Source organism: Pholcus phalangioides, unplaced genomic scaffold (genome assembly GCF_987345545.1).
Source record: "Pholcus phalangioides strain wild (caught in Gottingen) unplaced genomic scaffold, Ppha-v1.0 ptg000024l_1, whole genome shotgun sequence".
Taxonomy (NCBI): domain Eukaryota; kingdom Metazoa; phylum Arthropoda; class Arachnida; order Araneae; family Pholcidae; genus Pholcus; species Pholcus phalangioides.
Window position 1 is genome coordinate 21537244 of NW_028301616.1, and position 26746 is coordinate 21563989.

A 26746-nucleotide genomic window follows, 5' to 3' on the forward strand; every position below is an offset into this window, starting at 1 on the left:
TAAGTAGTAGATGACTCAGTCACCCTGGTAAAATTTTGATGCTCCTTAAGGTTCAGGAATTACTGGTACATATTAAATAACAATAAGGGGGGACACTGTATATATATCGTCATTCTCCACAGCTGCACATGTCCAAAATATGGCCTTAGATACAGGTTTTATGGCTCATGAAGTGTAAATACATACAAAGAGCATTTTTTTCCATAATGCATGAACTCAGTAACATGGCAAAACACTTCTGGCAACAAGAAAAGCAAACTTTGCTATTTAATGGTCTGATGAAAATATACAAAAAAGAAATAGAAGCAAAGAGCAACAAACACAAATTTTATGAAAATCGATATACACATTAAAAAAAAATGGCACAAAAATCTTCCAACTTTACATAACCATCTTCTTATACATTTTACACAAATAATTTCGACAACAAATAATTTACAACACACACACTCATGTCTAACTATACACACACATACACATCCAGTATAACCGTTTCTATCTCGCCTTGAAATAAATCCAAGAAATCCTACTCACAGAGGAAACCCAAAAATCAAAGCGGGAGCACTAATGTCACTGTATAAAACTTAATTACGCTACTACGTACAATTAACGAGCAATTCGGATCCACTAATAACGACACTATAAAGTTTCTTTGCAGTTTATATTGTATTCATGAAGACTTGTTATGAAAAATCCATAGAAACGTGTGACGATGATTTTTTTAAAAGGCATGTTTTTATTTGATGGTCTGCGAGAAGGCTGTGCTTGAAAATGTTCTCAAATAGAATATGATGAAATATAACAACAGCTTGAGAATAAACTCGTTGTAAATACAACCAATGATAAAAAGTTTTAAGACAAACGGGGAATATGAAAATTTGTTACAAAAACTTACTCAGAGAGCTTGAAACACTTCAGGATATTCACGTAACAGATTTGATAGATGTACAGAGCAGTATCTCATACAAATTTCTAAAGTTTGTGTCTATAGCATTACAAACACTTCTGTATGATTACACTGGGCAACAACGAAATCTCGTTTGGCATGTAAATATACAATTCCGAATCATTTTGACCTGCTGAACATGGATATCACCATGAATAAGTTTTATTGGCTCTTGTTTTTGAGATACATCACAAACTGTTAACAGTTTACAGGTGCTTTACGATTGCTATTACATAGTGAAAAAGTGGTAATGGCCATACAACATTAACAGGGAAAATAATCAATCTTGATGCTGCCTAACTACTGTTGGACAATTGTAAGAAATTTTTCTTACGTCCAGTAGTACAACCGTAATGTAAAACGAAATATGTGTCAAATGTTGATATATGAACTAGTGTGCTAATACATTTTCATTTCTATGTATTCATGTTGTTTATTAATGATGTGCCTGAAAATATTAGTAACGTTTCTATATAATTTATGTTGCTTTGTTTATTTCGTTTTCTATATACTTATATTTTACTTCAGTTTATTGCATTGTTTATTTGTATTAAATATGCAATTTCAGAGAAAACCATAGCCAATCCAGCTTTTTTTTTAGTCAAATTCATGTTCAGTACATCAAATTATATAAGAGTTGGCTAATTTTGTTTCAGACAAACAAAATTTGTTGTCCAGTGTAATTTGCACATATACTTATCGAAACAGTTTGTGACTTCCAAAAACTATCGAACTCACTAAATTTTATGATAAAAGATACTATTTCCCAATCATTTATGGTTAATCCTTTACATGATAGACAAACACAAAAATAATGAAATTATTTATCAAACTCATTTCTTTGGCCATACTTGTCACCGATGGGAATGTTATCATCACAGATTTTATATTCATTACAATTCTTGATGGACTGAAAAAAGTGTAGTATTCAAACACACACATACATTTTTATTATAATAGTTAATAATACAGCGGTACCTCAAGTTAAGAGTGTCTCAACTTCTGAGCAATCCAAGTTACCAGCAAAAAATACTTGTTGAAATTGTGAGCAAATATTCAATTTGCTCTCAATCTTGAATTCATAAAAAAACGATTTTCAACTTGAAATATACAGGGAAAACATTTGATACTAGATTTTAAGCAAGGAGGTTTAAGCTAATATGTTTAATCACCAAAAAAATTGGCAAAGGCAAATAAAGCTGCCAATTAAAGCCAAAACAAAATTATCAATGGCAAGTAAAATTACAGTTAAAGCCAAAACAAAATTGTCAATGGCAATTAAAATGGCAGTTAAAACCAAAAAATTTTCAATTATTGCTAAAATTTATGAAAAAATGCCAATCACAGAAAATGATGGGTACTGCAAGTCAAAATCTAAATTCACCAAAAAATATATATGTTTCACAAATATTTGACTCTATACATACAAGTTTCTGGCCTATGAGCAACAAGAAAGCATATCTGGCCCATGGACTGAAAAGGTTGTGCATTCCTGCTGTACAGCATTTGCCTCTTGGAAGCAAAATTACTTTTATTCCCCATAGAATTAACTATGTCAATTTCTATTGAGCGTTGATATTGTGAGATGTGGATTGAATCAATGAGACACTGAGAAGTTTTTCATGATGCAGGAAAAAATTTAACTTGTAACTCGAGATACCGCTGTATAGTAACATAGTCAGATATCATGTGAACTAAGTCTAATAATTAACAAATTCAGCTTTTTTTTTCTCAAAAGCATGACAGTTGACCATCACCATGCAAAACAGAAAAGGAGAAAACAATCATGATAAATACCACATTTTCCTGCAAATAACCCATGGATTATACATGTTAAATCGGCATCAGAATTTCTTATTGTAGATTGTATATAGCTGCGTCTTACCTGCAGCTTTTTTTTTTCTCTGAGAGATTGGAATGAATATAGATATATATTTTTAAAAATATATTTTAAAAAGATTCATAGATGGTTTATAGATTAGAGCAGGTAAAACAACTATGTTTCTTCAAAAAATGTGATTAAAAACCTCTTCCAATCCTTAAGGTTTCATTACAAGTAAATGAAATTCACATCAACAGATTAGGTGCAGGAAAATACTGTAAAAATTGATAAGTTTCATTTAATACGAGCATTTTCTGACTTTTATTTTCTTCTCACAAGAATGACGATATTGACATTTTACTGTTTATCCAAATCTTTGGATGAACAGTAAAATGTCAATTATCTGGAATTGGGGTTGTCATTCGGAATAATTGACACACCTTAGCTCATAATATGTATTTGCAAAATTGAGTACAAGCGTATATTGTAATATATGGTAAAATAAATTAATTTTATCACCTTAATTACATCGGGGGAACTGAAGACTGAAAATAAACTGAAATGTATTGAAACCGAATTTGATTGTAGTCATGTAATTTCTGTATATCTTTATGAAATTTTGTCAACCGAGTGATTTACAGAATTTCAATTTTAAATAATTGGATAACATTAAAATGATAATCATTTTTAGCTCCATCCAAGAATATCTACAGCAGGCCACGAATATCTGAGTGATTCTATAGCATAGGATATTCATAGCAGTAGCACGAGGCATGCAACACTCTCTAACACACATTCATTTTACTTACAACTGCATAGACCAGTTTAAATATGACATCCATCAAGTTCCTCACAATGAAACTTGCCAATCTCTAATTTACGCACAACATTCAGGATTCTCTGTAACACCTTTGAAACCAAAAGATTCAACAGAATCAAAAAAAATTCTGTTGAACAAATTCAAGCGCATCGTCATTATTCAAAACAATCATGGGAAAAATATTGTATTATAATCAATTTACATGGGTATTTTGTCCGATAACTCATCGCAAAATATGTTTAAAGCGAAAAAGAACGACCATTCATATCTAATTCGAATAACTCGGCTAATTAAATACACAATAAACAGCTAAACAATCGTGTATAAATAAATTAAATCACACCAGATTAAAAAATTGTAGCATTTAACACACAGAGCTCTAAAAGAGTTCCGACAAGCAGTCAGTTCCGAAAGAAAAAAAAATACGAGAGTTCAAAATAAATATGGACAAAAAAATTTTCTCTCATGACTAAAACATCACAGACAAAAAGGAAAAAAAGTTTGTTCGTCAATCTTATGAATCAGTTCGAAAATAAGATTTTTCACGCGAAATAATTACGTATGCGACAATATATTAACACCAAACTTAGGAAACTTCAATGTTCAAGATGGAAAAAAACACAAGCAGTGTGCTAACATACTCACAGAAGAACACAGCTTATAATACTTGCATAAAAAAAATAGCAACAAATGCAGCAAAGAAATAATACTGGCTGTAAACTGCTGCCGGGAATAGTCTACTGGCATTGGTATCAAGTGCATTTTAGAGCGCAGTACATCGTCTCGTTCTTGTATCACATTTGGCAAAATTGGAGGCAAATTGAATTGGGAACCACAGACACACTTTTGGGTTCTAAGGCTAATCCCTAAAACACACATATTCAACTAGTCCATTTCGGGTGTCTTTCATATCGTCGAACTTGATAGCGTTTCCCAGAAGCTGCAGCCCATCTCTGGCTATTTCTCCAATGTCTGCATGAATATAAAGTAAAAAATAAAATCAAGAATTCATCTCTAGTAAGGATTATATAAATGCAGTAAGTTTTTAGTATATCATAGATATATATTGAATTCCACACAACAGGATGTACATAATTTGCAAGCTCCTCTAACATTTAAGCAGAGCCAAAATTAAAGAATATTCCCCATATGTAATTAAACTACTCCTATGTATGAATCCTACGGTTCTAGCCCAAAAGAACGGTAAGCAAAACTAAAAATTTGAATTTTTGTTAAATTTTTATTTTGAGCATTAAGAGTTAACTATAATAAATCTATGTCAGAAGAGTTTGGCCCTGCATCGAGGCCAGTTGCGATGTTTGTTGAATTGTTTCATAAAGTTTAAAAACAATTATTTTTAATAGGGCATATCTACAAATTACAGAGTAACCTCGTTCATATGTCACTCAGTTATACAACTTTCATGTTTATACAACGTTTAACTTGGGTAGCAATTGTGGTAACAATATATTTTATACAACAAATACATTTTAATGTTAAAATATTTCATTCATTTATTTAACGAAAAACCTCAATTATTCGACGTTTTCACTTCGACTAAAACTCGGAAACTTTTGAAAAAAGAAAAACGTAATTTATATCCATCAAATGCGCACAACATTTTTGTATGCAGTGAGAAAAAACATTGCTGCAACAGTTCTAGCATATTGTCACCGCAAAAGACAAATTTCAGGGTGATTGCTGACGTATTGCTAGTGAGATGGCTGATGACCATTTAGAGTGAGCACTTAGGTGATTTGTTTATTGCCTCTTTCTGAGAATACGCAGATGTGGAGAGTTCCGAAGAAATGGGTTTCAATTGTTTTGAGGGCCACATGACCTTTCAGAATTTTTTCTCTCATTATGTTTTCAACGTTATCCCGAGAGGGTGAGAAAGTCTACTGTAAGCATTTGGGGGGGGGGGGTACAGGTCTGCCAAACACATGCACAGCAAATTCTTTCGATCATTTCCTGTAGAACTTCCTTTCGATGTGGTGCTTTGCTTGATGACAGGGCCGTCTTAAGAGCATCATGGGCCTCCGGGCCGTGCTCGGTTGGGTCCATGCGTTCAGACGGCGGGACTGCTTGCTGACTGTGATTCGTTGTTTATAATGTCGGAAAAACAAAAAACGCTCTCTCTAAAAAAAACTGGAAATTTTGGAAGAATTTTAAATTGATAACGAAAGTTCATCTTGCAAACAGGCCCGTCATTTAGAGGGGGGCAACGCCCCCCCCCCAGCGCTTTTGAAAATACACTAAAATGGTATATATATACATACATTGAGTACTTGTGTTTTCCCCCCTGGAAGAATTTTGCCCCCCCCCCCCCCGGAAAAAGTTGAAATAACGGCCCTGCTAACGGGGGGGGGGGAATAATTTTTTAAAAAGGCTGTTATATTCACTCCGACTTATACATAAAACGTTTTGACTCGGCCTCTTGACCGTCGTATAAATGACTGTAACAGAATTGTAAAGTTACTCAGTTGAATAGATGAAGTGAACATAAATATTTGAATTATTTCAGTTCACACACACACAATTTTTCAGGCCGGTGCTTCAACCAAGGCCAATGAAAATAGTTTTCAGTATTATTACTTTAACTCTTTAATTCACTAAATTTATTTATTCTTTTTGCACGCCTGTAGTGAATCGCCTGGCATAACGGAATCGCTTCGTTTTATCAAAAGAATCATTGCATGGAATAACTTCATGTTAGAGCAGGGCATCTCAAACTTTTTCCACCTGAGGTGCCCTTTCCCCCTATTCAATGCTTATCCGCGAGCTCCACCGGCTCTCCAGAGCTGTTTAACAAAGAATTTTTTTCGAAAACCTCACACCATGACAAAGGTTGGAGGCGCACAATTTGAGAACCCGTGCATTATAGGAATAATCTTTGATGTTCTAAAATGAAGTTAAACATTTGGATAGAAATTTTGTTTTGTGTAAAACACGTTTCAAACTGGTTCGTCATGTGTAGAGATTCTACAGTAGTTTCATTTGGTGTAGTATGAGTATACTTGCTTGCTTGGTGAACAACGAAACTATAGAGATGCGGTGGATATCTTATCTGAGAGAAAAAATTTGATACTGTGCATATATATCTATAATTGATTTTCTGTCTGTGTGTATGTTCTCTATACAAATCCACAATTTTAGATCGATCGTCGCCAAAATTTGGATATATACCAATCAGGGCCCGGATTGAACGATAGGCTACTTTAAAAGTTCGTCAGAGAAGGGCAGATACCCGAAATGGACGAAAAATCATCGGGCAACAATGGTTTCTGGGCCTCAACAATCACTTTCGGAATGTTTACTTTGATTACCGTGGTTTCCTAGTAATGTGTTTTACACGTGCCTTTACAATGGCTTGCACTTCTTTAATCCTGCCAGTGTTATATATTTATTCCTTTGTAACGGTTTGTCACTTTCCAATCCTCCCAATAAATGAAGAAAACACGGGAAGCGCTGGGTATTGTAGCTAGTATTATGCATGATAAAACTGCAGTGAAATCTCGATATAACGATATTCTGCGGACAAAGAAAAATACCATAATAGAGGTATTATCGTTAATCGAGAGACTTTGACATTGAACACTAGCCATCATGGCCGCAACTAAATGCTTGATCACCTGAGGTAAGCACATATTTTGACATCCCCTTCCCCCCTGTAATTTTGAAGATGCGGCTATAAAAGGTGAATTTTGCACACTCTTCTGGTCCTGGGCAAGATACCTGCTTGTCCCCCCACCCCCAGTTGCGGCTCTGTCGACCATGGATCACGATCCCATTGGCGTATGCAAAGGGGGCTTAGGGTTCTAACAACACCCCCCCCAGAGCCGAGATTATAGGGAAAATTATTGCAGGAAAAAAGAACGTAACTCCCCACCCTCATGAAAATGGCAGTATGCCTATGGCAATCACAAGTTTCTATGGGAAAACCAATTCGCTCTCTTAACTGGCCCATAGGGGAGCTCTATTGTATTGCGTAAAATTATATACAAATCACATAATCATATCTCGAAATGTGATAATATTTATCACACACACACAATTATATTTTATTATTTAGCTTAAATATACAGTGAGACCTCGATATAACAATATTCTACGGACCAAAAAAAAATATTGTGGTAGAGGGATTAAAGAGGTAACATTATCCTCACGTGTGATCAAATTTATGCTATTGTCATTTTTTCTATATCGGCATTGTTAATATTATCGGAAAATACGCTTTTATGTATTTATTTGTTACAAAAAATTGTAATTGATTAGTTTATTTATAAAATTCACTTAGATGTGTATTGTCCCTGTACAGAAGCTTACCGCATAGTGCTTTTGTGTGTCGTACACATAGTGCAGCAATACAAATAACGTTAGCTTTCGGTGATCATTTAGTGCAAAATATTGATGTCATCAGACGTCTTCAAAAGAACGAGAACAAGTGGCAAAGTTAAAATTAAATTCAAAACGATTTGGAACAAAATATAAAAAATATTGTTGTAGCGATTTCAAAATTCTCCTAAAAATATCGGGTTATAGAGGCTATAGTAGATGATGTCGTCGTACTGAGAGTTTAACATTAAGCCGGGCAATTCCAAACAAGATTTGAAAAAAATATCATTGTAGATGTATTTATTATCGTTGTAGTGATGTTTTGCTGCATATATAAATGCCGTATCGTATGCAGGATTTTCTCATGGGGGGGGGGGGAAAGGGCACTCAACATTTTTTTCTTCCCGAAAGGGGTTTCTTTTTTTTTTTTTATTGAAAAAATACATCATGATCTTTTCTCAAGGGAGGTGCACAAAATTTTTCGGGGTGGGGGGGCCCCCGCGAAAAATCCTGGCCTGGGGGCCGGCACTAGCATGTGGGGGCCATGGTGTTCGTTATCAAGCTAAAAAATACCAAAGTGTATGGAAAAGGTTGATATTTTCCCTTTTGATAGAAACAACTAACTTTACATTGTAATTTCAACCAAAAATATTCCAGTTTGAATATACCCTGTTGGCTCATCTACTACTTAACAGTACATGCACCACCTTGTACACATTCCTCTACGGAATTTCTAACAAATTGGCACATGCGGAATGTGCATGTATGTGTAGTAAACCTGACGGGAAGTTTGTTTCTGTGTAATGATTACTATTATGTGTAGTGCTGCAATCTGCCAGTTTTTCTAACTATGAGTGAAGTGAAATGATTGAATAATTTTATCATTGTAGGCCTGTTGCTTTCTGTGGCGAGACTTTTTAACAGGGAGATCTGCCCACATTTGTGCCCATTGGACCATCTGACAAATCTGATCCCGAAGATTCATAAACAATTAAAAAGTGTATTTTGGAAAAAGTGGAAGTGTTCCCCTTTTGTAAATAAGCTCCTCAAATGCAATGAATGAAGCCTACCAGCTACATAGGTATCTTTTCCATCTGAAGCCTCAACAACTTCATCTCTGCAGTCAAATTTATTATTGGAAAATTTTCCCACATTTTTTCAGATGTGCTACGGGATGGACACATCAATAGATACAATTATCATTTTAACAGACAGCTCCTTGCAGTAAACAACAAAGAGACTTCTGTTTGTGTCATGCAGGCTTTAAATACAAAGAAATTCAAGTATCAAACTTTGCAAGGGCAGCTATTTAAAGCCTCCATAGACTAATAACATGGAGATGTTCAGAGATATTGTAGTATGTGCAACGTCATTATTACTGACTGAAGGCAAAGGATGGAGGAAGAGAAAATGTGTCTACTACAATTCTTGCTTATAACTAATTACTGTAGTTTTTAAACTTGAAAAAAATAGTTTGTTCCTCTTTAACCAAGAAATGCAAAATTTTATTTTATTCATTTTTTTATGAGCATATGCAAAATTTCTGATCTCTCAAATTTCTCTAAAAAATGGGTTATTTTTTATGAAATTTACATATCTCTACTAATGAGCTATAATCTTTATGCAAATGTTAGTATTATGGGAGAGTGAAGAGAGTCAACAAGGACTAAAAACTTGTGAGTTGCAGTACCACTGTAATTAATCTTTTAGTCGCTGGCAAGGGCAACATGAATATCGTGTTTCACATATTCTATAAAAATACCCCATGATTTCGTACATAAAAATTCAAAAATTACCCATGGCCAGATGGTTAAAACTACAGTAGTGCATCGATTATCCGAATACCAATCAACCGAAACATTGGTTAACTGAAAGCGTTCCAGTCCAAAAATTCAAATTTGCACGCTATGTAGAAGTTCTGCTAGCAGACGCTAGTACTTTTAGTGAAGCAAAAGAACATTTTGGACTTCTTTTCCTAAACTGTAGGCTTACTTCAATGGCCATTTTGAACTTGTCAAATTAAGCTAGTCAGTTTGGTTATTTGTAAGGCATGTGATACAAAATATATAGTTTTGTGTTTAATATCACTGTTTCTTTGTTTCATATTGCTCCTATGACAATGGTGCAACTTTTTCCCGTAAATGATCGGTTATCCGAAAAATCAGTTATCCGAACACCCCCAGTCCCCCAATTGTTTTGGATAATCGATGCTCTACTGTATATCAATCAAAACCTATTACTATTTGATCATTCGATATAATATTACCTTAAGGAATGTGCAGTTGGAGATGATGCCGCTCTCTGCCTATGGTGATGGCTACGTTGGACTGAAAAATACAGATCAAAGTTGAAATGTGAAATGTAATATTTTCTAAGATTCAAGAAAAGGTTCATGTTACACTACAAAAATTGAATGGATATATCGTACCTTCTCCTTTATACCTAATAGTACATTCTTTAGATCCCTTACATCCTCGAAGTTTGTTTAAAGTCATCCTTAATTTTTCAAGTGCATGGAACTCCAGGTCATGAACTGCATTCTTCATCTATAATATTGACAGACACATTATATTATCACAACTAGGGCTAGGATTTTTAAACTTCTTAAAAACTTCTAAAAAATGGCTCTATAAAAAATGCATTTATGCCCTTAAAAAACTGAATATGCCCTATAAAATGAAAAATACATCTTAAAATCTTTTTTCATTCCTATATCAGATAACATTAGTTTTAGCAAAATAATATGAGAAATATCGGTGAAACTAACTATAAATTAACTATTTTTAACCATTACTTATGGTATGAACAAATATTCTTTGTTTTACTAATCACTATGAGTATCAGAGAATCAATAATATAGCTTTCAGTTTGTTTGCTTTTTAACAGTTAATGTACCAAACACACACATTACCCACTTAGTTATAAGGAGAAATCTGATTCCCCCCCCCCCCATTATACAAGTGTTAAAGTTCATGCTTTACTTTACTGACATTTTTATGTACTCTAGACCCAAATGAAATGGCATTTTCTCAGATGTCTTCCTTTTAAGAACTGATTGTTTAAGTCTATTCAAGTTTGTTGATGAGATTGTATTATGGGTATCCCTTGTTTCACACAATTTTTAAAAGTTAATTTTAGGAATTCCAACCTGCAAAATTTGGCTTGGAGTTTAACCTTAATCTTGGATTGTAAATTGAAGATATATCACATAGTTAAATCCTTTGATGATGAAACATGTTGGATTTGATGATGTAGCTGAGACAAATATGAGAAATTCTCCAATACAACTAACCAGATTTCACTGATCAACAATATTTGGTAACACACTGACAATGCTATGACAAATTTAATTGAAAAAAGCTGTTCCGCAAAACTAGAATTTTCATATTTGGCAGAAATATGCAGGATTCTCTAGCTTTGCAACTAAAGTTTTTATAAGACGACAAAAAACGCTGCTTGTGTGACAGCCAAATCTCGACTGTTTCATTAAAAAGAGTTATCAGCCTATCTCATGCGAAGCTCTTCAGGAAAGAAAACATTCACGCTCACTAAAATCAATCAGTAGCAGTGAAGACAAAAAAAGCAGTAATTCATTCATATTGCCTAAATTCATTGGAGTTATTCATAATTTTTAATAATTATAATTCATTAAAAAAATTTCCTTTGCTGGTGGGTTCAATTTTTTTTAATCTGTCTGAAGAAAACCAACCCCCATCCCTATCTTACCCATGCTAAATTCAACTCACTCCACACAACTTTGTCTTAATGACTATTTTTCAGAACCAATTAATTGCGTAAAGCGAGAGACGCCTGTATAATGAAGTTGTCCTAGGTATGTGATCATTTTACAGAAGAGTATCTCATTTAACAGTTTGAAAGCTGCTGCTTTAGTTTATCGGTTGTCTATCTATTTACAGGAAAAAAATTATTATGACTTTCACCGCTTGCTTCATTACAACATCCCAGGGTATCTGATTTGTGAACTGAAAATTTCCAGTTTGGGTCATTTTCATTAAATGACATAACATTTAATGAAGAAAATATTTCGGCACTAATTTTATTTTAAAAGTAGAATGGATAGGTACCTGGTAAGGATCAGTCCTTAAATCATAAAAGGTAATGAATCCAGTCACAAATTCACAGTAAAGAAAATTGTGAGTCTCGTTAATGGTTCTAAGACACCAAAACGTGTTGTTATTAGAATTCTGGCAAAAGCAGAATGGCCCATCTATAAATATGAGAAAATGTGTGAATTACTCCACCAATAATGAATAAATCAGATGAAAATATGCTATGCATTAAAAATGTTCTCAGAAAAAAACTTTCATACCTGTCCACAAAGGTGGTGTCTTCCAATGACTGTTATCCTGTGTGAAACAGTTCATCTTTTCAGCATTGCAAGTCATATTTTCGAATTTGGTCTTCCGTCGCAATTTCCTTTCCATCTTTCGAACATACTCTTCTCTGCGCTGCTGGCGCTGACGTCTCAAATCTTCACGTCTTAGCCTCCTTTCTTCCTTCATCTGTTGCCTTAAATAGAAAAAATTATATATACTTTGAGAATCAATGAATAAGTTCAGCTTCAAAATTTTTTTGTAAGAACTCATCATTCGAAAATAATGCAGTTATTCTATCATTCATTCTATAATTGGGAAACAGTCGTTCCAAGTTACCTAAAATCAAGATTGTCATCAGGGATGCAAGTACAAGGCTTAGTAGAAGTATCCTCCTCTTCATCGTCGTCATCTTCATCCATGTCATCATAGACATTAGGTCGGAAATAATGTTTGTTGTTGTTATTATAAGGATGAGGTTTTGTTTTCTTCAACTGCTTCCGAAGGCCCTTGAATACAAAAAAGAATGAGGTTATACTTCAAGTACTGAGAAAAATTTAAGACTTATTTAGTAAAAAAAAAAACTTCATTTATTTGCTCACTGACTAAAGAAAAGCTGAAATTTCAGTCAAAAAACCCAAATTTTTCATATCCTACAATGCCCTATATAATAGGTAAATTATGTATAGCAAAGGTGAACTGATTCCTTCCAATCATAGAAAAAGTCCAGATCAATGGCTTGGCACAACACTTTTGACGCGCAAAGTTAGGTGATATATCCTCAGAGAAGAGACCCATGCTGTTAGAACTGCTATGAAACATTATCTCAGAAAACTAAAATCCCCCTACAGACTGGAAACAAAAAATACTTTATGAATTGTATCAGAGCCTGCAGTGTTCTAAAACGATTGTTAATTATTTTTTTTTTACCCTGTAGCAGATTTAATATTTGTTGAGAACACTGTTTTATTCATTTTCATGGCAAAGTTGTTATACAAATAGAAGGCCACAACATGCAAAATGCCAGCAAAGTGGCTGATTTGTGTACATTCTCAATACAGTCTGAAATTGAAAGTCTATGAAACATTGAGACTAGTACCATCTTTTTGCAGGGATTTGGAATTTCTGCATTACTAGTTTTTTTCCAGCTCAGATTGGTAGTAGTTAAGTAAAGTTGTTAGTTTTAAACAGTGAGAAAAAAAAAAATTAGCACCACCAAACAGGTACCAAACCCATGTTTCTGCACCTGTTGGTGCAGAAAAGATACCCTAGAACTTCTGAATTTTTAAAACTTCTGGGTAAAAATTTTTTTCTAATTCCCCGTTGATACAAACTGTAGATTTGGTTGTGCATGCAAATACCTGAATTCCCTTCATGATAAGAAAGCAAGGGGAGAAATGTTAAGTATGCAAGACAAATCAGATCCTGACTACTTGCCACCACACCCAAGAAAACGTACAGGCAGAGTAATCCCTGAGTATTCACCTCCAAGAACCAGATGTAAATCCAGATTATTGTCTCAAGTCACTTAAGATGGAACCTCTCTACCAGTGACACATTCCAGGGCAGAAGAACATCAACTTGTATTGTGAAATGGACCAGTTCAGGAGGAACACCAATGATGCTACTGAGGGTGTCCTACTGAGAGGTGAAACAACTGGACTGAACTTCAATACCAATAATGATACAAAGCAGATGATTCAGATTGCTGTACAATTTCAAATGGTTATCCAATATTTCTGATTGGACGATTTTATTCTGCTGAAGCTGAATGTATGCCTATTTGTGACTCGATTTATCAATTCATAATTATGATTATAAATCAGTTGATTTATTTTATGTTTTTTACCTTTCAATGATGTAGCTTTTTGCCATTGTTGCCTGTTTTAACGATTTGTTGAAATAATGCAAGTTTAAAATAAAGGAATCCTGATTCACCCATCCTTAGGGAAATGCTTTGATACCTTAACAGATGTGAAGCAGGACGAAAATCTGGTTATGCCACGCGCATACAAAGTTCTAAAACAGCGTTCTTTATAGGGCATATATAAAATTATGCATTCAGAAAGTACTGTTATTTACTTCACTCAAGTTGAAAAAATTGAATTTCCTTCATTGCCTGCTGAGATAACAAAGATTAGCGTAAAACACCCATTTGACAAAAAACCTACTTTCAGTTCTTCCAACTTCTGTCTCAATTTCTTGATAATAACATCAAGCTTCTCTTTTCTTTCCCGCCAGAGAACTGGATTCCTATATTTAGCATCAATACAAGTTCTCGTCCCATTCGGCAACATTATGCATTCATTATGAATACCCAACTGGAAGGTGGCAGGAGTGTCTCTCTTATCTCTATCTTCAAATGGAGTGCTCGACTTGATTGGTGCAAAAGTTGTTCTCGACTGAATAATACTTTCAGCTTTTTCAAAAAGAGCTTGATCCTGAAATGGTGATAAAAATGAAATACCTAAACCATAAGAAATTGGGAAAAATAAACGATTTAAGAAATATACCAGAAGGGATTCCTTCACATATTCAAAAGAACCATGCAATGACTACATTCAAACATGTCATAATACTTAAACCTATATTGATTCATTATAAATAGAGAAAGGCAGAGGTCTGACATTTTTCCTCACTCTTAGACTTACTATTAAGTAACTTCTATGACCGAAATAATAAAAAAAACTATGTTGAAATATGTTGAATACTTGATTGGGTTAGCAGTCAGACTGGTCTGCCTGGCATTTCAATCATTTTGGTACACAATTTTCATTCTTTTTATGACAACTTGCCCAAACATTTCAATTCATGACAAACTTGACTCACCCAGAAATTGAAAGCCAATCAACCGTAATCAAATGGGACAGTCCAGCTCTGTTAAAAACATGAATCCCATTAACTTTCCCTCACAAAATTCTTGGTATGGCCCTGATGCAGAGGATTATATAAACGTAGACTATAATATACAAACTAAACCTGATAAGACAGATATTGACATCCTAATTGAAAATTTAAGGAAGTTAAAAAAGAACGTAAATGCCGTTATTTTAGACGAAATACAGTGTAGGTTGGAATTTTATACAGATGTCATCAAAACCTAAATACAGTATTTAGTAATTATAGACTAATTACTTATTTATTTTATCTCTATTTTTAAATTATTTGCTTTATCTTCAATTAATTTATTTTTTATTTCAATTCAATCGCACACAAGATCATTATATTATTTTACACATTATATCAATTGAACCTTTATTAAGAAGAAACCTGTGTTCAACGGAAAAAAATCTCAGTCCTTTGCGATTTCATTGAAGACAGGTTTTACTGTACATGGATGTCAAAGTACAGCTACCCAAAATAAGAGCAATTATTACAAAAAAAAACTAATAATAATGATAAAATGAAAGTCTTAGCACAAAATTCTGGCATTTATGTCAGCATTTCTACCAAGATATAGGGGGGTTATAACCAAGTCAGAAAAGTTAAAAATCATTTTGAACTATTATTCTACAAACAAAAAATTGCTTGGCTTCAGGGAAATTTATCAGACGCCAAATCTTTCTCGATTTGTCAAGCCTCAAAATAAAAGAATAGAGAGTAATATACACACGTCTTCGCTTCTGTTCCCTACAGAGGCATCTAGAAGAGTGAATAACTGGTACACAGCTTCTACATCAAAATCATCAGGTTCACCCTCAATAGAACGCTTCCATCTCGAGCCAATGTACATTGGTTTATAATCTGGATAAGATAAATAAAAGCATTACACAGAGATTGTACAATGAATAATATGAAGTACAACCTGTGTACCTATGTTTATGCAATTTCAAGAGTTATTAAACAGATGTACAACTTTCATTAGTGTGACCAAGTCTTTTTAAAACAGAATGAATATCTTAGCTATCTTCAAGTACCTTTGTCTTTATGGCCATTGACAATTTTCTTATGTTTTTTTTCATCCATATGCCGCCTACTACTCCTGGACTGAAAGCTTGTCCTTGATATGGGTTTATGTTGGAACTCTTCAGCATTCCAGCCGAAATATTCTTCTTCCTCACTATCCGGGCATACACAATTGCTGTTGTGATTGGTGCTCACATATGAACGACATTTCTGAATCCGCCATCTGTAACCATCATGAGCACATTCCCATTTCTGGAAAAACCCACAAGACTGGTTAATACACACTATTATTATTCAGTTATATATAAGTCTGAATTACATTTCAGACATTGATTTCGACAATCATTTATAATCAGATAATGAAAGAAGCTCCAGGATGATTTTTTTCCCCACTATGAAATTTACAAAAAGAGTGTCAGGTATTTATCATAATGGTAACACAGTAGGACCCTGATTATCCAAGCTAATGTGGACCTGACCTACTTCAGATAATTAAAAACTTGAATATTACTGACCTGATTGGATTTCAAAGTAAAATAAAGACATTAAGGATGGAAATTATGGGTTTTCCCAAAGATTTTTCAATTGTTAAAAATGCAATCAAAATTTCAAATGCAATAAAAAATTACATTAACCCTTTGGCCGCACGAATGGTCAGAACTATGCCTGTCTATATGCATAAGAAAAAATATATTTTTTCCCCTTGTATCAGGAATCATCAGAAACGGAATGAGCAGGCTACTAGACTCCTAATCCATAGACAACGTGATCAATTCAAGTTGAATTGTACTTGCAATTCCTATTTTCTGAGAGTTTTAACATATGTACTTTGCAAAAAATACATTCACATAACATGTTAAAGCTTCAGTTACAGACTCATGTTATAGTTGAGCCAGTCTGTTGCAACACAGAGTTTCATGCATCATTTTACTGCACATACCTTTACAAAACCAATACATGAAAAAATCCTGTACAATAAACCAACCCTTAGTTTCCCCCCCCCCTCCCAATCAGATAGTTGATAAGCTCAACGCACCTGCAAATATTCTGCTTATATAGATAAAATTCCCTGGCACCAAAATTTCTCCCATAGAGATAATGTTTAAGAGTTCCCCACTCAATATGATAAGCCACCAAAATCCCACAACCCAATTGAATATTACGCTTCACACATCAACTATACACAATGTTTTTATTGAATGAAACATTTAGAATTAGTGGAAAATATGTTACTAAGCTAAATACATTTGAGAGTAAGTACTGGCTTCCAAGTATTCAAATTGTCTGCTAACTTTCCCAATGTTAAAATGTAAAAATCATGGGTATCATGATCATTGTAATTAAACATAATTTTCATTTCATTTTTGCCCGTTGTGGCCTTGTATTTGTATTTGATTATTTAAGCATTATTGATATTGATCCTTCATCACTTTTCTATATACAAACGATGCCAACATTGTAAAATGGCAATTGAATTGTTCCCAGCATAATTGGATACCATGTTTGATTGAATTGTGTGCTGGAATCGTTAATATCCAACTAGGTGGGGTCGACTGTATATAGCTAGAAAAAATTTTTCTTTAACAAATACCACAATGAACAAAATGCCCACAGGGGTGGCTGACAAAAGATGCTCGAATCCCGTTTTAACGAATAACGTTTTAGCGAAAAAATCTCGTTTTAGCAAACACTTTTCTAATCCCCCAGATAAGTTTACATAGGAACAATCTAAAACTTGGAATTCCTTTAAAGCAAAATTTCGTTATAACGAAGGAATTTCATTATAACAGGATTCGACTGTATATCTATAAACTATCTAAAATACAGCAACCCAATAAGAGCAACAAAAAACCAATAATTATGATAAAATATATACTGCCCATAAAAAATTTTGTCTCGTCCGTATGGATAGCTAATCAATTTATCCCAATATGTTTATCATATTTCTTTTTAAACGTGTCAATCGTATTAGAATTCATGACCACCGGAGGTAAGCTATTCCATTTATTCACAACCCTATTACAGAAAAACTCCCTGCGACACCACAACTTAGAATTTTTCCTTACCAATCGATACTGATGTCTTCATGTCAAAGTAGTTGATTGACAATGTATTAAGTCATGGTTCATTTTATCCATCCCATTGAAATGTTTAAATGCTTCAAATCATATTCCCAACACCCATGCTCTTCCAATGTAAACATTTTCAAAAATCAAGTCTATTCATAGCTTAAGCCCCGTGTGCCATCAACAGCACACGTGGCTCTTCTCTGCACCCCTCAACCAAGTCAACATCCCTCTAAGTATGATCTCCAAAACCGAATAGCATACTTCATTCTAAGGCGAACTAAGCCCCAGAAAAGGGGAAGGATCACTTCAAGAGAACACAAGACCTTTGAGAACTTTGTGAGAATGAAACCAAGCATTTTGTATGCTTTTTTAATGTGCTATTGAACGAAAAACAATTCACTATTAGCTATGGCATAAAATATCGGTCAGAAATTCAGAATTTTAAGTGAAATGAATAATTACTTGATATGCTTGGCAAGGAGATGTATATTCATGCTTTTGACATTCCACCGCCAACCTCTGATCTTTAGTCAACTTCGGGAGTTGCGGTGACATGCTAGCAAGCATATGCTTGTATCCTTTCCTGGAGGAATTGACAACCCTGAGTATAATACAGAAAATAATTCACATCAACGAGTAATGACATCATAAAAAAAAAAAAAGTTGGTTGAAAAATTAACTATCTTGCAGACATCAATTTATGGAGTAAAAGTAGTTTTGTAGGTTTTAACAGATGAATGATGTGAAGATCGGTTCAGGAAAGAAAATTCCCCTGCCTCTATGGGGAAATTAAACCATATCTCCACATGGTAGACCGCTTTGTTACAGAAGCAACAAACTTCTTTCCTTGGAAGCACTGAAATAGATCCAGCTTTTTATATGCTGAGAAGTTTGTTGCTTCTGTATCATAGTGGGCTAGCACGGTGTCCCAGCACGCGAGCAGATGTGGGTTCGATTATTTTGCTTTCCTGAATTCATCTTCACATAAGTCAGCTGTTTTTAGATTTCAGACTCATTTGCGATGGACCTAACAACTCCAAATTCACTTGCATCAATTCTACAGGTAGAAAATATTTACTGAGATATTTGATGAAATACCTACCCTCTCTCTATAAGGAAACTATCTCTCCATGATTTTTTCCTTTTGACTTCAGTGTGGCGGTGACCTGAGCTAAGAAGAATGAAACCCATTAAACACCAATTCAATAACCTGTACAACATCCCATTTCCATTAGTATCAGCTATCAAATAACTTACCTGGCCAACGAATCTGAATCCTTCAAAAGTGCTAGAATTGAGCGGCCATCCATATGTTCTGGAACCTCTACACCTGCAATGTCTAAGAATGTTGGAGCGAGATCAATGTTCAGCACAATATCCTGTATGCTGGAATGAAAAAAATATGCAATATAATTTCAATTATAAATCTACATATACAATTTAAATGAAAAGGCTGGTAAGATGTTTCTTTAGCTAAACATCTGTTCATAAACAGACTAAATCGTATTTCTCTTTTCAATTTTACTTCACCTCTACATTTTGGTTGGTTGCTCATGAATTTTTCATTTGACGGCACAAGAACAAAAAAATATCTCGCATACTTATTGTACCATTTCGATTAAGACCATGTCAATCAAGTCATCAACAGAACATGTACAGTCAGTAAAAGGAAAAAAGACCAACCATATTGTATTGACATGGAAGTTGAAAGACTTGTGACAGGGTTGGGTTTTGACATGACAAGTATCAAAAACTGGTTTAAACCATCAAAACTGTCAAACCTAAATGAATGCTTTTGGATAATGTAAAACACAATGGGTATATAAAATGATGAAGAACTTACCTTTTTGCATATTACAATATGCTTTATTTTTAAACACCAATTACAATAATTAAAACAGAATACCAATCATAATTTGAGATTTTGAATTTTTTGACTCTTTTGACAAAGAATCTAGAATAATACATAATTTTATGGTTCATTTTATCTAAACTATTGATTATCTTTGTTCAATTTACTAAGCCATAAGAAACCTGTTTATTCAAAATATGTGTGATAAGGGGATCAGGGTTAGGTTTTTGACCTATCAAACAGTATTGAAACAGCGAAAAACTTATTGTCAATGTTATCAAATAGTTTTTTTTTTAACCTGATAGATATATTAAATAGAAAACACTTTCAGGTAGATTAAAGTGTATTGTACTTTGAATTATAATTACTGTTCATAAAAATATATATTTTGATATTTTAAATTTGCAGATCTGCCCAAAATTTGATTCCATATAAAAATTCTCAAGCAGCATCTGACAATACACTAATTAAACTAATTTATTCTCACCTAAAAATTTCTTAGCTTATATAGGTTGTATAAATTCAAAGTTAAGATTATTTTCAATCAAAGCAGAGCTGGCAGCACTTGATATACCCAAACCATTGTTTTGCACATTTAGATACAGCCTCAATTTGAAAAACATTGCATTTTATAAATGCCAGTAAATATATCATATCATAGTAAAACTTAGTTATTCTTACTTTTGCACTAAGAATGAGTTACAGTTTCTAAAGCACCATATACAAGCCAGCACTCCAAATGAAAAGACATTTTACTACTAACAATTTAGTATTTTGGATTGCTAGATATATATTCTGTTACACACAATAAGGATATTCTTTTAAGTATCTCAGTGATTATCTAGATAATTTAATAGTAGAAATCAACATTACATATATGGCATTTTTAAGCACCTATTTGTTATGGAGAGAGTACAGCATATAGTTTATATCAATACACATATAGGCCTATAAGCAGTTGAAATTTTGGAAGGGTGAGAATCATCTGTAATTGCAGAATATCAAATAGTATAGTGTGATAGTTTTTCCTTGAGCTTTTATACTATGATCTATTCAAGCAATAGAATAATAGATAAGAAAACAGTATATATATTGCACAAAATAATTTGGTAGAGAGTATAAAATGATTTTACAATCATATTAAGTATTTATTCATTGTATAACATAGTCACTTTGAACATTACATGCAATTAACGTGTGCATTTCGAATGAGAATTTTTGTATTGAAAAGCAATATTATAAGTTTTTGACATGATAGTTTACACCCCAATTTAAACCATCAAAAACTGTCATGCATCAAAAACCTGCCAACCCTGTTTTGTGGTTAAAATATAATGTAATTATGAAATTCAACATTTGTAATTATTTCGAAGATCAATTTTAAATAAATGGGTCAACATGGTGATTCTCAAATTTTTTATCATAGGTATAGCATCTAATCAAGAATACTGACGTTTTTCTAGTCAGTGTGGTTAAAAAAGTAACGAGATATTTTTCCTTCTTTTATCTACACGTTCGAACCCATGACTGAAAGCAACCTTCACAGTAGTAGACGAGCATCTTACATCTCAAGCCACTCTGGCGCTATGTAAATTTGCCTGGTAGAACCTCTAGAAAATGGCTTGGCTCGGGAGGGGGGGGGGTGCGGCCTATGATACTCTTAAGACAGCCCTGGATTACAAAGGAGTTCTGCTGTACATTCCTTGCCAAATTGTTCCCAAGGGAACATTTACATTGGCCAAACCAAACACGTACTGAAATACAGAAGTGGCACACCAAGAATCAGGACTTGAAAAAATCCTATACATTGCTTCTCGATCTCCATGGGCAGAGATCATGGTATCAGATAGAGATATGGACATTACAAACATTACAATTAATATTTCAGAAGCGAAATATTGGCAACACTCGACAACAAAGTAAAATTTTTAAAGTGATGTTCTTTAATTATTATCAGCTTAATGAAGCGACGTAAAATGAATAAAACAAATTGTTTTGTAAATGTTTGTGTAATTGTTTTTAAAAAGTTACTGATACAGAAGAGCTAAGATACTTTTACAAAGGAAATAAAGTAAATAAATGAATTCAAACATGACAAGATGATGAGATATGGTACTTTTAGAAATTACCGTCCTCCTCTGGGTACTCTTGGTCCTCTCACAAAGAAAGGAACTCTCACGTCAAACTCAAATGGCATAGATTTCCCTTTGACTAGTCCGAACTGTCCCAGGTGATAGCCATGATCGGAAGTATAAAAAATATATGTATTATCCAGTTCTCCAAGTAGACGCAATTCTCTGTATAACTAGAAAGAAAAACGAAGAAAATATTTGACACAGAAAAAGAGACATTTAACTTTCTTCCAGTAACTGCGATAATAGTAACTAGGTACAGGGTGATCAGTGAATAAGCCCTTATTTCAAAATTAAATATCTCTACAACAAAGATCAATAGAATTATGCGGTAAACGGCACGTTTATTAGCAAAACTGTAAGAATGTTGTACAGAAATTTCGAAAATTTAGTTAATTTTTTAAAATTAAAAAAAAAAAAAAAAAAAAAACTGGAGATTTTGGGGTTCCGAAAATCCTCATTTGTGTGAAGTGAAACCACTGCATTCGCCTAAAGTTACTGCATGGGCTGCAGTATGCGCCATGTGTGCTGACAAATTGTTCCAAAATTGTAACATAACGTTCAGTAGTAATCGTTTTTCGCACGAAGAAGGGCCTCTGGCAAATAATGCCTCTGGCGCATACCGCAGCCCATGCAGTAACTTTAGGCGAATGCAGTGGTTTCTCTTCACACAAATAAAGACTTTCGGAACCCCAAAATCTCAAGTTTTTTTTTTTTTAATTTTAAAAAATTAAAAAAAAACTAAATTTTCGAAATTTCTGTACAACATTCTTACAGTTTTGCTAATAAACGTACTGTTTACCGCATAATTCTATTGATCTTTGTTGTAGAGATATTTAATTATGAAATAAGGGCTTATTCGCTGATCGCCCTGTAGGAGACAATTATAAAACAGAATTTCTAGATCACTTTATACAGAGTTCCCAGCAAAATCTGCTTGATCATCCCTGACCGAAACACCTGAAGAAATAAATAGGCCTATAAATCAAAAAAATTTTAACCTTCCAAATGTTATTCAAGTTTAAGCTTTTTTCTCCGACTTTTTTTACTTTAGCCAAATATTTTAAATTTTCACCAACTATTTTTTAATTTCCACAACTTTCCAGGTTGCTGGGAACAATGTTATAGATAATACATGACAGTTTGAGTATCGTGAAAGTTTCAATCAATGGTCTGCTGAGCCTAGATGTAAATACAAGCTAGTCTTTCCTTCAAAAGAAGATTAAGTCTCGATATATATATATATATATATATATATATATATATATATATATATATATACAGCTTTCAGCAAATGTTAAGTAACAAAAAATTTTCACTCAATTTGCCAGAGAGTTCTTCCTACTTTCAATTTAGAAAACTAATGGCGCAACACCTTCAGAACACATAATCTATAAATCATGGTATTTCTGCTTATTCTCATCGCATCCTCAATGTCAGTAAATGGAACTATTTACATCGCCTGTACATTGTCAGTAAGCAATATAGGTTATAATTACTTCACCTAATTTATCAGTCATATCAGTCCATAAACAAAAAGCTATACCCTCTCAACAGCTTCGTCAACTGTCTGTAACGTTTGTAGTCTCTTGGTGTGAAGCACATCCGTAAACTTCACATGAATAGGTTCCATCTTGCCAGTGTTACGAAGCAACCACTGTTTATCTGGATTTGGAGCAAAGTTCCAACTTGGCGTTCTGCACAATAAAAAATATTTATTTTTCAATTACTGCAACTAATGATGCTTAATAAGTCTCAAGAGTAATTGATAAATACTTAAATAGGAATATAACGCTTTTTGATTGTTGCTTACTAAATGCTGTATACAGAGGAAACTGAAAATATAGAGACACTCAAAGGACCAGAGACCTTTTTTGTAAAAAAGAATTTAATATGAATGGAATATATTAATACTATGGAAAGTGCACCAGGACCAGAGAGAAATGTCATTATGCAGTGATACCCCATCTTACTAATTTTTTGGCTAACAAAGATTTTTTGTGATATTTCCGTCTCTGTTAACAGTCCGAGTGATGTGGTGGTAAGGCGATCGTCTACCACCGTAAAGGTTGTGGTCAGATCCCAGGTTTGAACCGTTGAAAGAATATAGATAACAAGATGTTTTCCCTGAGCTTGAGACAATCACCGATAGATCGTGGTCTTCATTTCTAACCCACTCATTAACGGCAGTAAATTGCACTACAGCAATATGGCCAAAATTGGTGTGCGATGAAGTACAGCTACTGTGCTGTTGTGCCGGAATGGTGCTGGACTCTCATTGTGAGGATCCAAGTTTGAACCCTGTTGATGCAAAGTGATGGTTGGTTGAAATTAATTTTCCTAACTTTGAGGCGTAAATGTGAGCCGTCCCCCATTTAAAAAAAGGTCTCTTAGCAGAGAGCAGGCAGACCTACAACACAATACAGACATAACATGGGAATTCCATCCTTATTTCAAAATATAGAGACAGATGGCAGCACCAGCAAGAACATGAAACAATCACAATCTGACAACATAAACACGATAGAGCCACATATAAACTCAGAACACACATTCTAGCATGCATGGATTAGTTAGAAATTCTGTAGAAGAATGTGTACGAGGTGCATGTATGTGGCTAAGTAGTAGTCTCCATTAATGAATACAGATTCTGCTAAGGGAGGTTTCAGTTGACATGGATGTAAATGCTCACATAACACAGCAGCATTGTGAGACTTGAATGTTTTCATTGCACATCATGTTTTTTTGGTGCAGCATGCAAGCGTCAAACTGAATAGTTTAGAAGATTCTATGTTTTATACATGCAGATGGAAAAAACAAATGTGCGAGCTGACTATCTTATAATAGGATACCTACGAAGGTTGCAAATATGTAAAATATAAAGAAATTCAGCTTCCTGTGAATTCTCCTTTATCCAATTTTTCTGAGTTTTTTTTTTTTTAACATTTGTTTTAGAGTTGAGAAAAATTGTTTCTACCAGTTTTATTGGTTGGAAAGGTGGTGCCATCTATTGGGAAAATTGAGATACATGACATCACTAAGGGTGCGTGCACAGGCATCCTCCTTTCTCACTTAGCGGATATGGTAACCCTGTGCATACACTCACACATATTCTGACATGTACCGATCTGTTAGAAATTCTGGAGAGGAATGTGTATGTGGTACATGTACAGAAAAGAAGTGTTGTATTTGCAAACTTTCCCAAAAATCCAAAAATTCTGCCGTCTACCTTCTGAGAAAATTGTTTTTAGCCCGGAACCTTCTCAAAAATAACCATCATATTTTTCACACATCAAATTACAGAGAAATAGGGGACACACTGAATAAGTACCTATGTGTCGTCACATTATGAAAAAGATGTTGATAATGAGGTGCAGCATCTTCTGGACCATGAGGTGACGGATAGGATAATACCATCATCACTGGCTTGTTTTGGAAATGCCTGCAAATGTTAAGAAATAATCCTTAATGTCAGTTTTGAGAATGTTAGGTGAAAAATAAACTTAAAATCTTTCGAATTAGCTTAAAAAAGTATCGTACACCCATGTAAAAATCTACAATTTGATTTGGAAATCAAGTTATTGACTGAATATAGATAAATTAATACACATTAACTGAATCACACATTACCTTTTGGATCTACGTAGAAAATTTATGCTGTCATTAGTTATAAGGTCAGGATAATAATCCCTGAAGTAATTATCGCCATGTCTTATCTTGTTCCCATTTACATTGATTGAATAATTATAGAACCTGGAGTTCCGGATCAGTGCTACCCATTCTCTCCACCCTGGAGGGATGTATGAACCATTATATTCATTCAGGTACTTCCCGAAGTAGGCTAAAATCAAAAACAAAAATCAAATTTCATTAAACTACTTCAACTATAAATAAGTAAGGATAAACACATTGGAAGAAGAAACTCAGTAAACAGTGCTGTCTTGACACATGAGCCCCCCCCCCCCTCCAGGGCAGGGCTGCAACTAGATGTTTGGTCTGCCAGGGCAAGCACGCATTTTGGCGCTGCCTTGTAATGTTCAAGGAGAGGTTAAAGGGTGAAATTTGTACACCATCTGGTCCGGCACACCAGACTCGCCTACTTTCCTTTAGTTGTTGGCCTTTTTCTGGGCACAACTCAGGGGGCCTCATGATGAGATTTGGTTACAATTTTCAAACGTATGGAAATTGATAGCATAGGCAGTTATTTCACCTGTAGTGCGTTCTTATCTGTATAGATGGCACACCCACCTCACGCTCCTGGTGATTGTAAAAAAAAAGAAAAAATGTCAGTTGGAATTGTACCACTGATTTGTATACACGTATCATCCTTCTCGTTATGTTTCTTTCGTATATTAAATCGTTAAGTTTTCATTACATTTTATCTTGTCACTACAAGCATCGGATCACACCCATGTAGGGCTAACTTGGGCACTGGGAGCGGCAAATAAAGCTGTTAAGATAGCTCTTTCAATAAGTGAATTGTACAAAATCCATAAATGTATGTTGAGAGCATGGTTATCTTGTCTTGGG

The 26746-nt window shown here is 34.1% G+C and overlaps 1 protein-coding gene across 1 annotated transcript in view; it reads right to left on the reverse strand.

The window, feature by feature from the left end:
* Nucleotides 1–236: 236 nt before the first annotated feature.
* Nucleotides 237–26746, reverse strand: part of LOC149068976 (extracellular sulfatase Sulf-1-like) — an 86109-nt gene continuing 59599 nt past the window's right edge. Inside the window, exons 4-19 of the mRNA XM_089250390.1 lie at nt 25847–26057; nt 25548–25658; nt 23763–23913; nt 22214–22389; nt 19490–19618; nt 19335–19403; nt 18695–18833; nt 16175–16415; nt 15871–16001; nt 14429–14698; nt 12597–12766; nt 12254–12453; nt 12009–12151; nt 10352–10469; nt 10190–10250; nt 237–4560 (exon numbers count right to left, since the gene is read on the reverse strand). Of these exons, the coding sequence (XP_089106516.1) occupies nt 4470–4560; nt 10190–10250; nt 10352–10469; nt 12009–12151; nt 12254–12453; nt 12597–12766; nt 14429–14698; nt 15871–16001; nt 16175–16415; nt 18695–18833; nt 19335–19403; nt 19490–19618; nt 22214–22389; nt 23763–23913; nt 25548–25658; nt 25847–26057 (2411 nt within the window). The 3' untranslated portion in view covers nt 237–4469. The remainder of the gene's footprint in view (nt 4561–10189; nt 10251–10351; nt 10470–12008; nt 12152–12253; nt 12454–12596; nt 12767–14428; nt 14699–15870; nt 16002–16174; nt 16416–18694; nt 18834–19334; nt 19404–19489; nt 19619–22213; nt 22390–23762; nt 23914–25547; nt 25659–25846; nt 26058–26746) is intronic.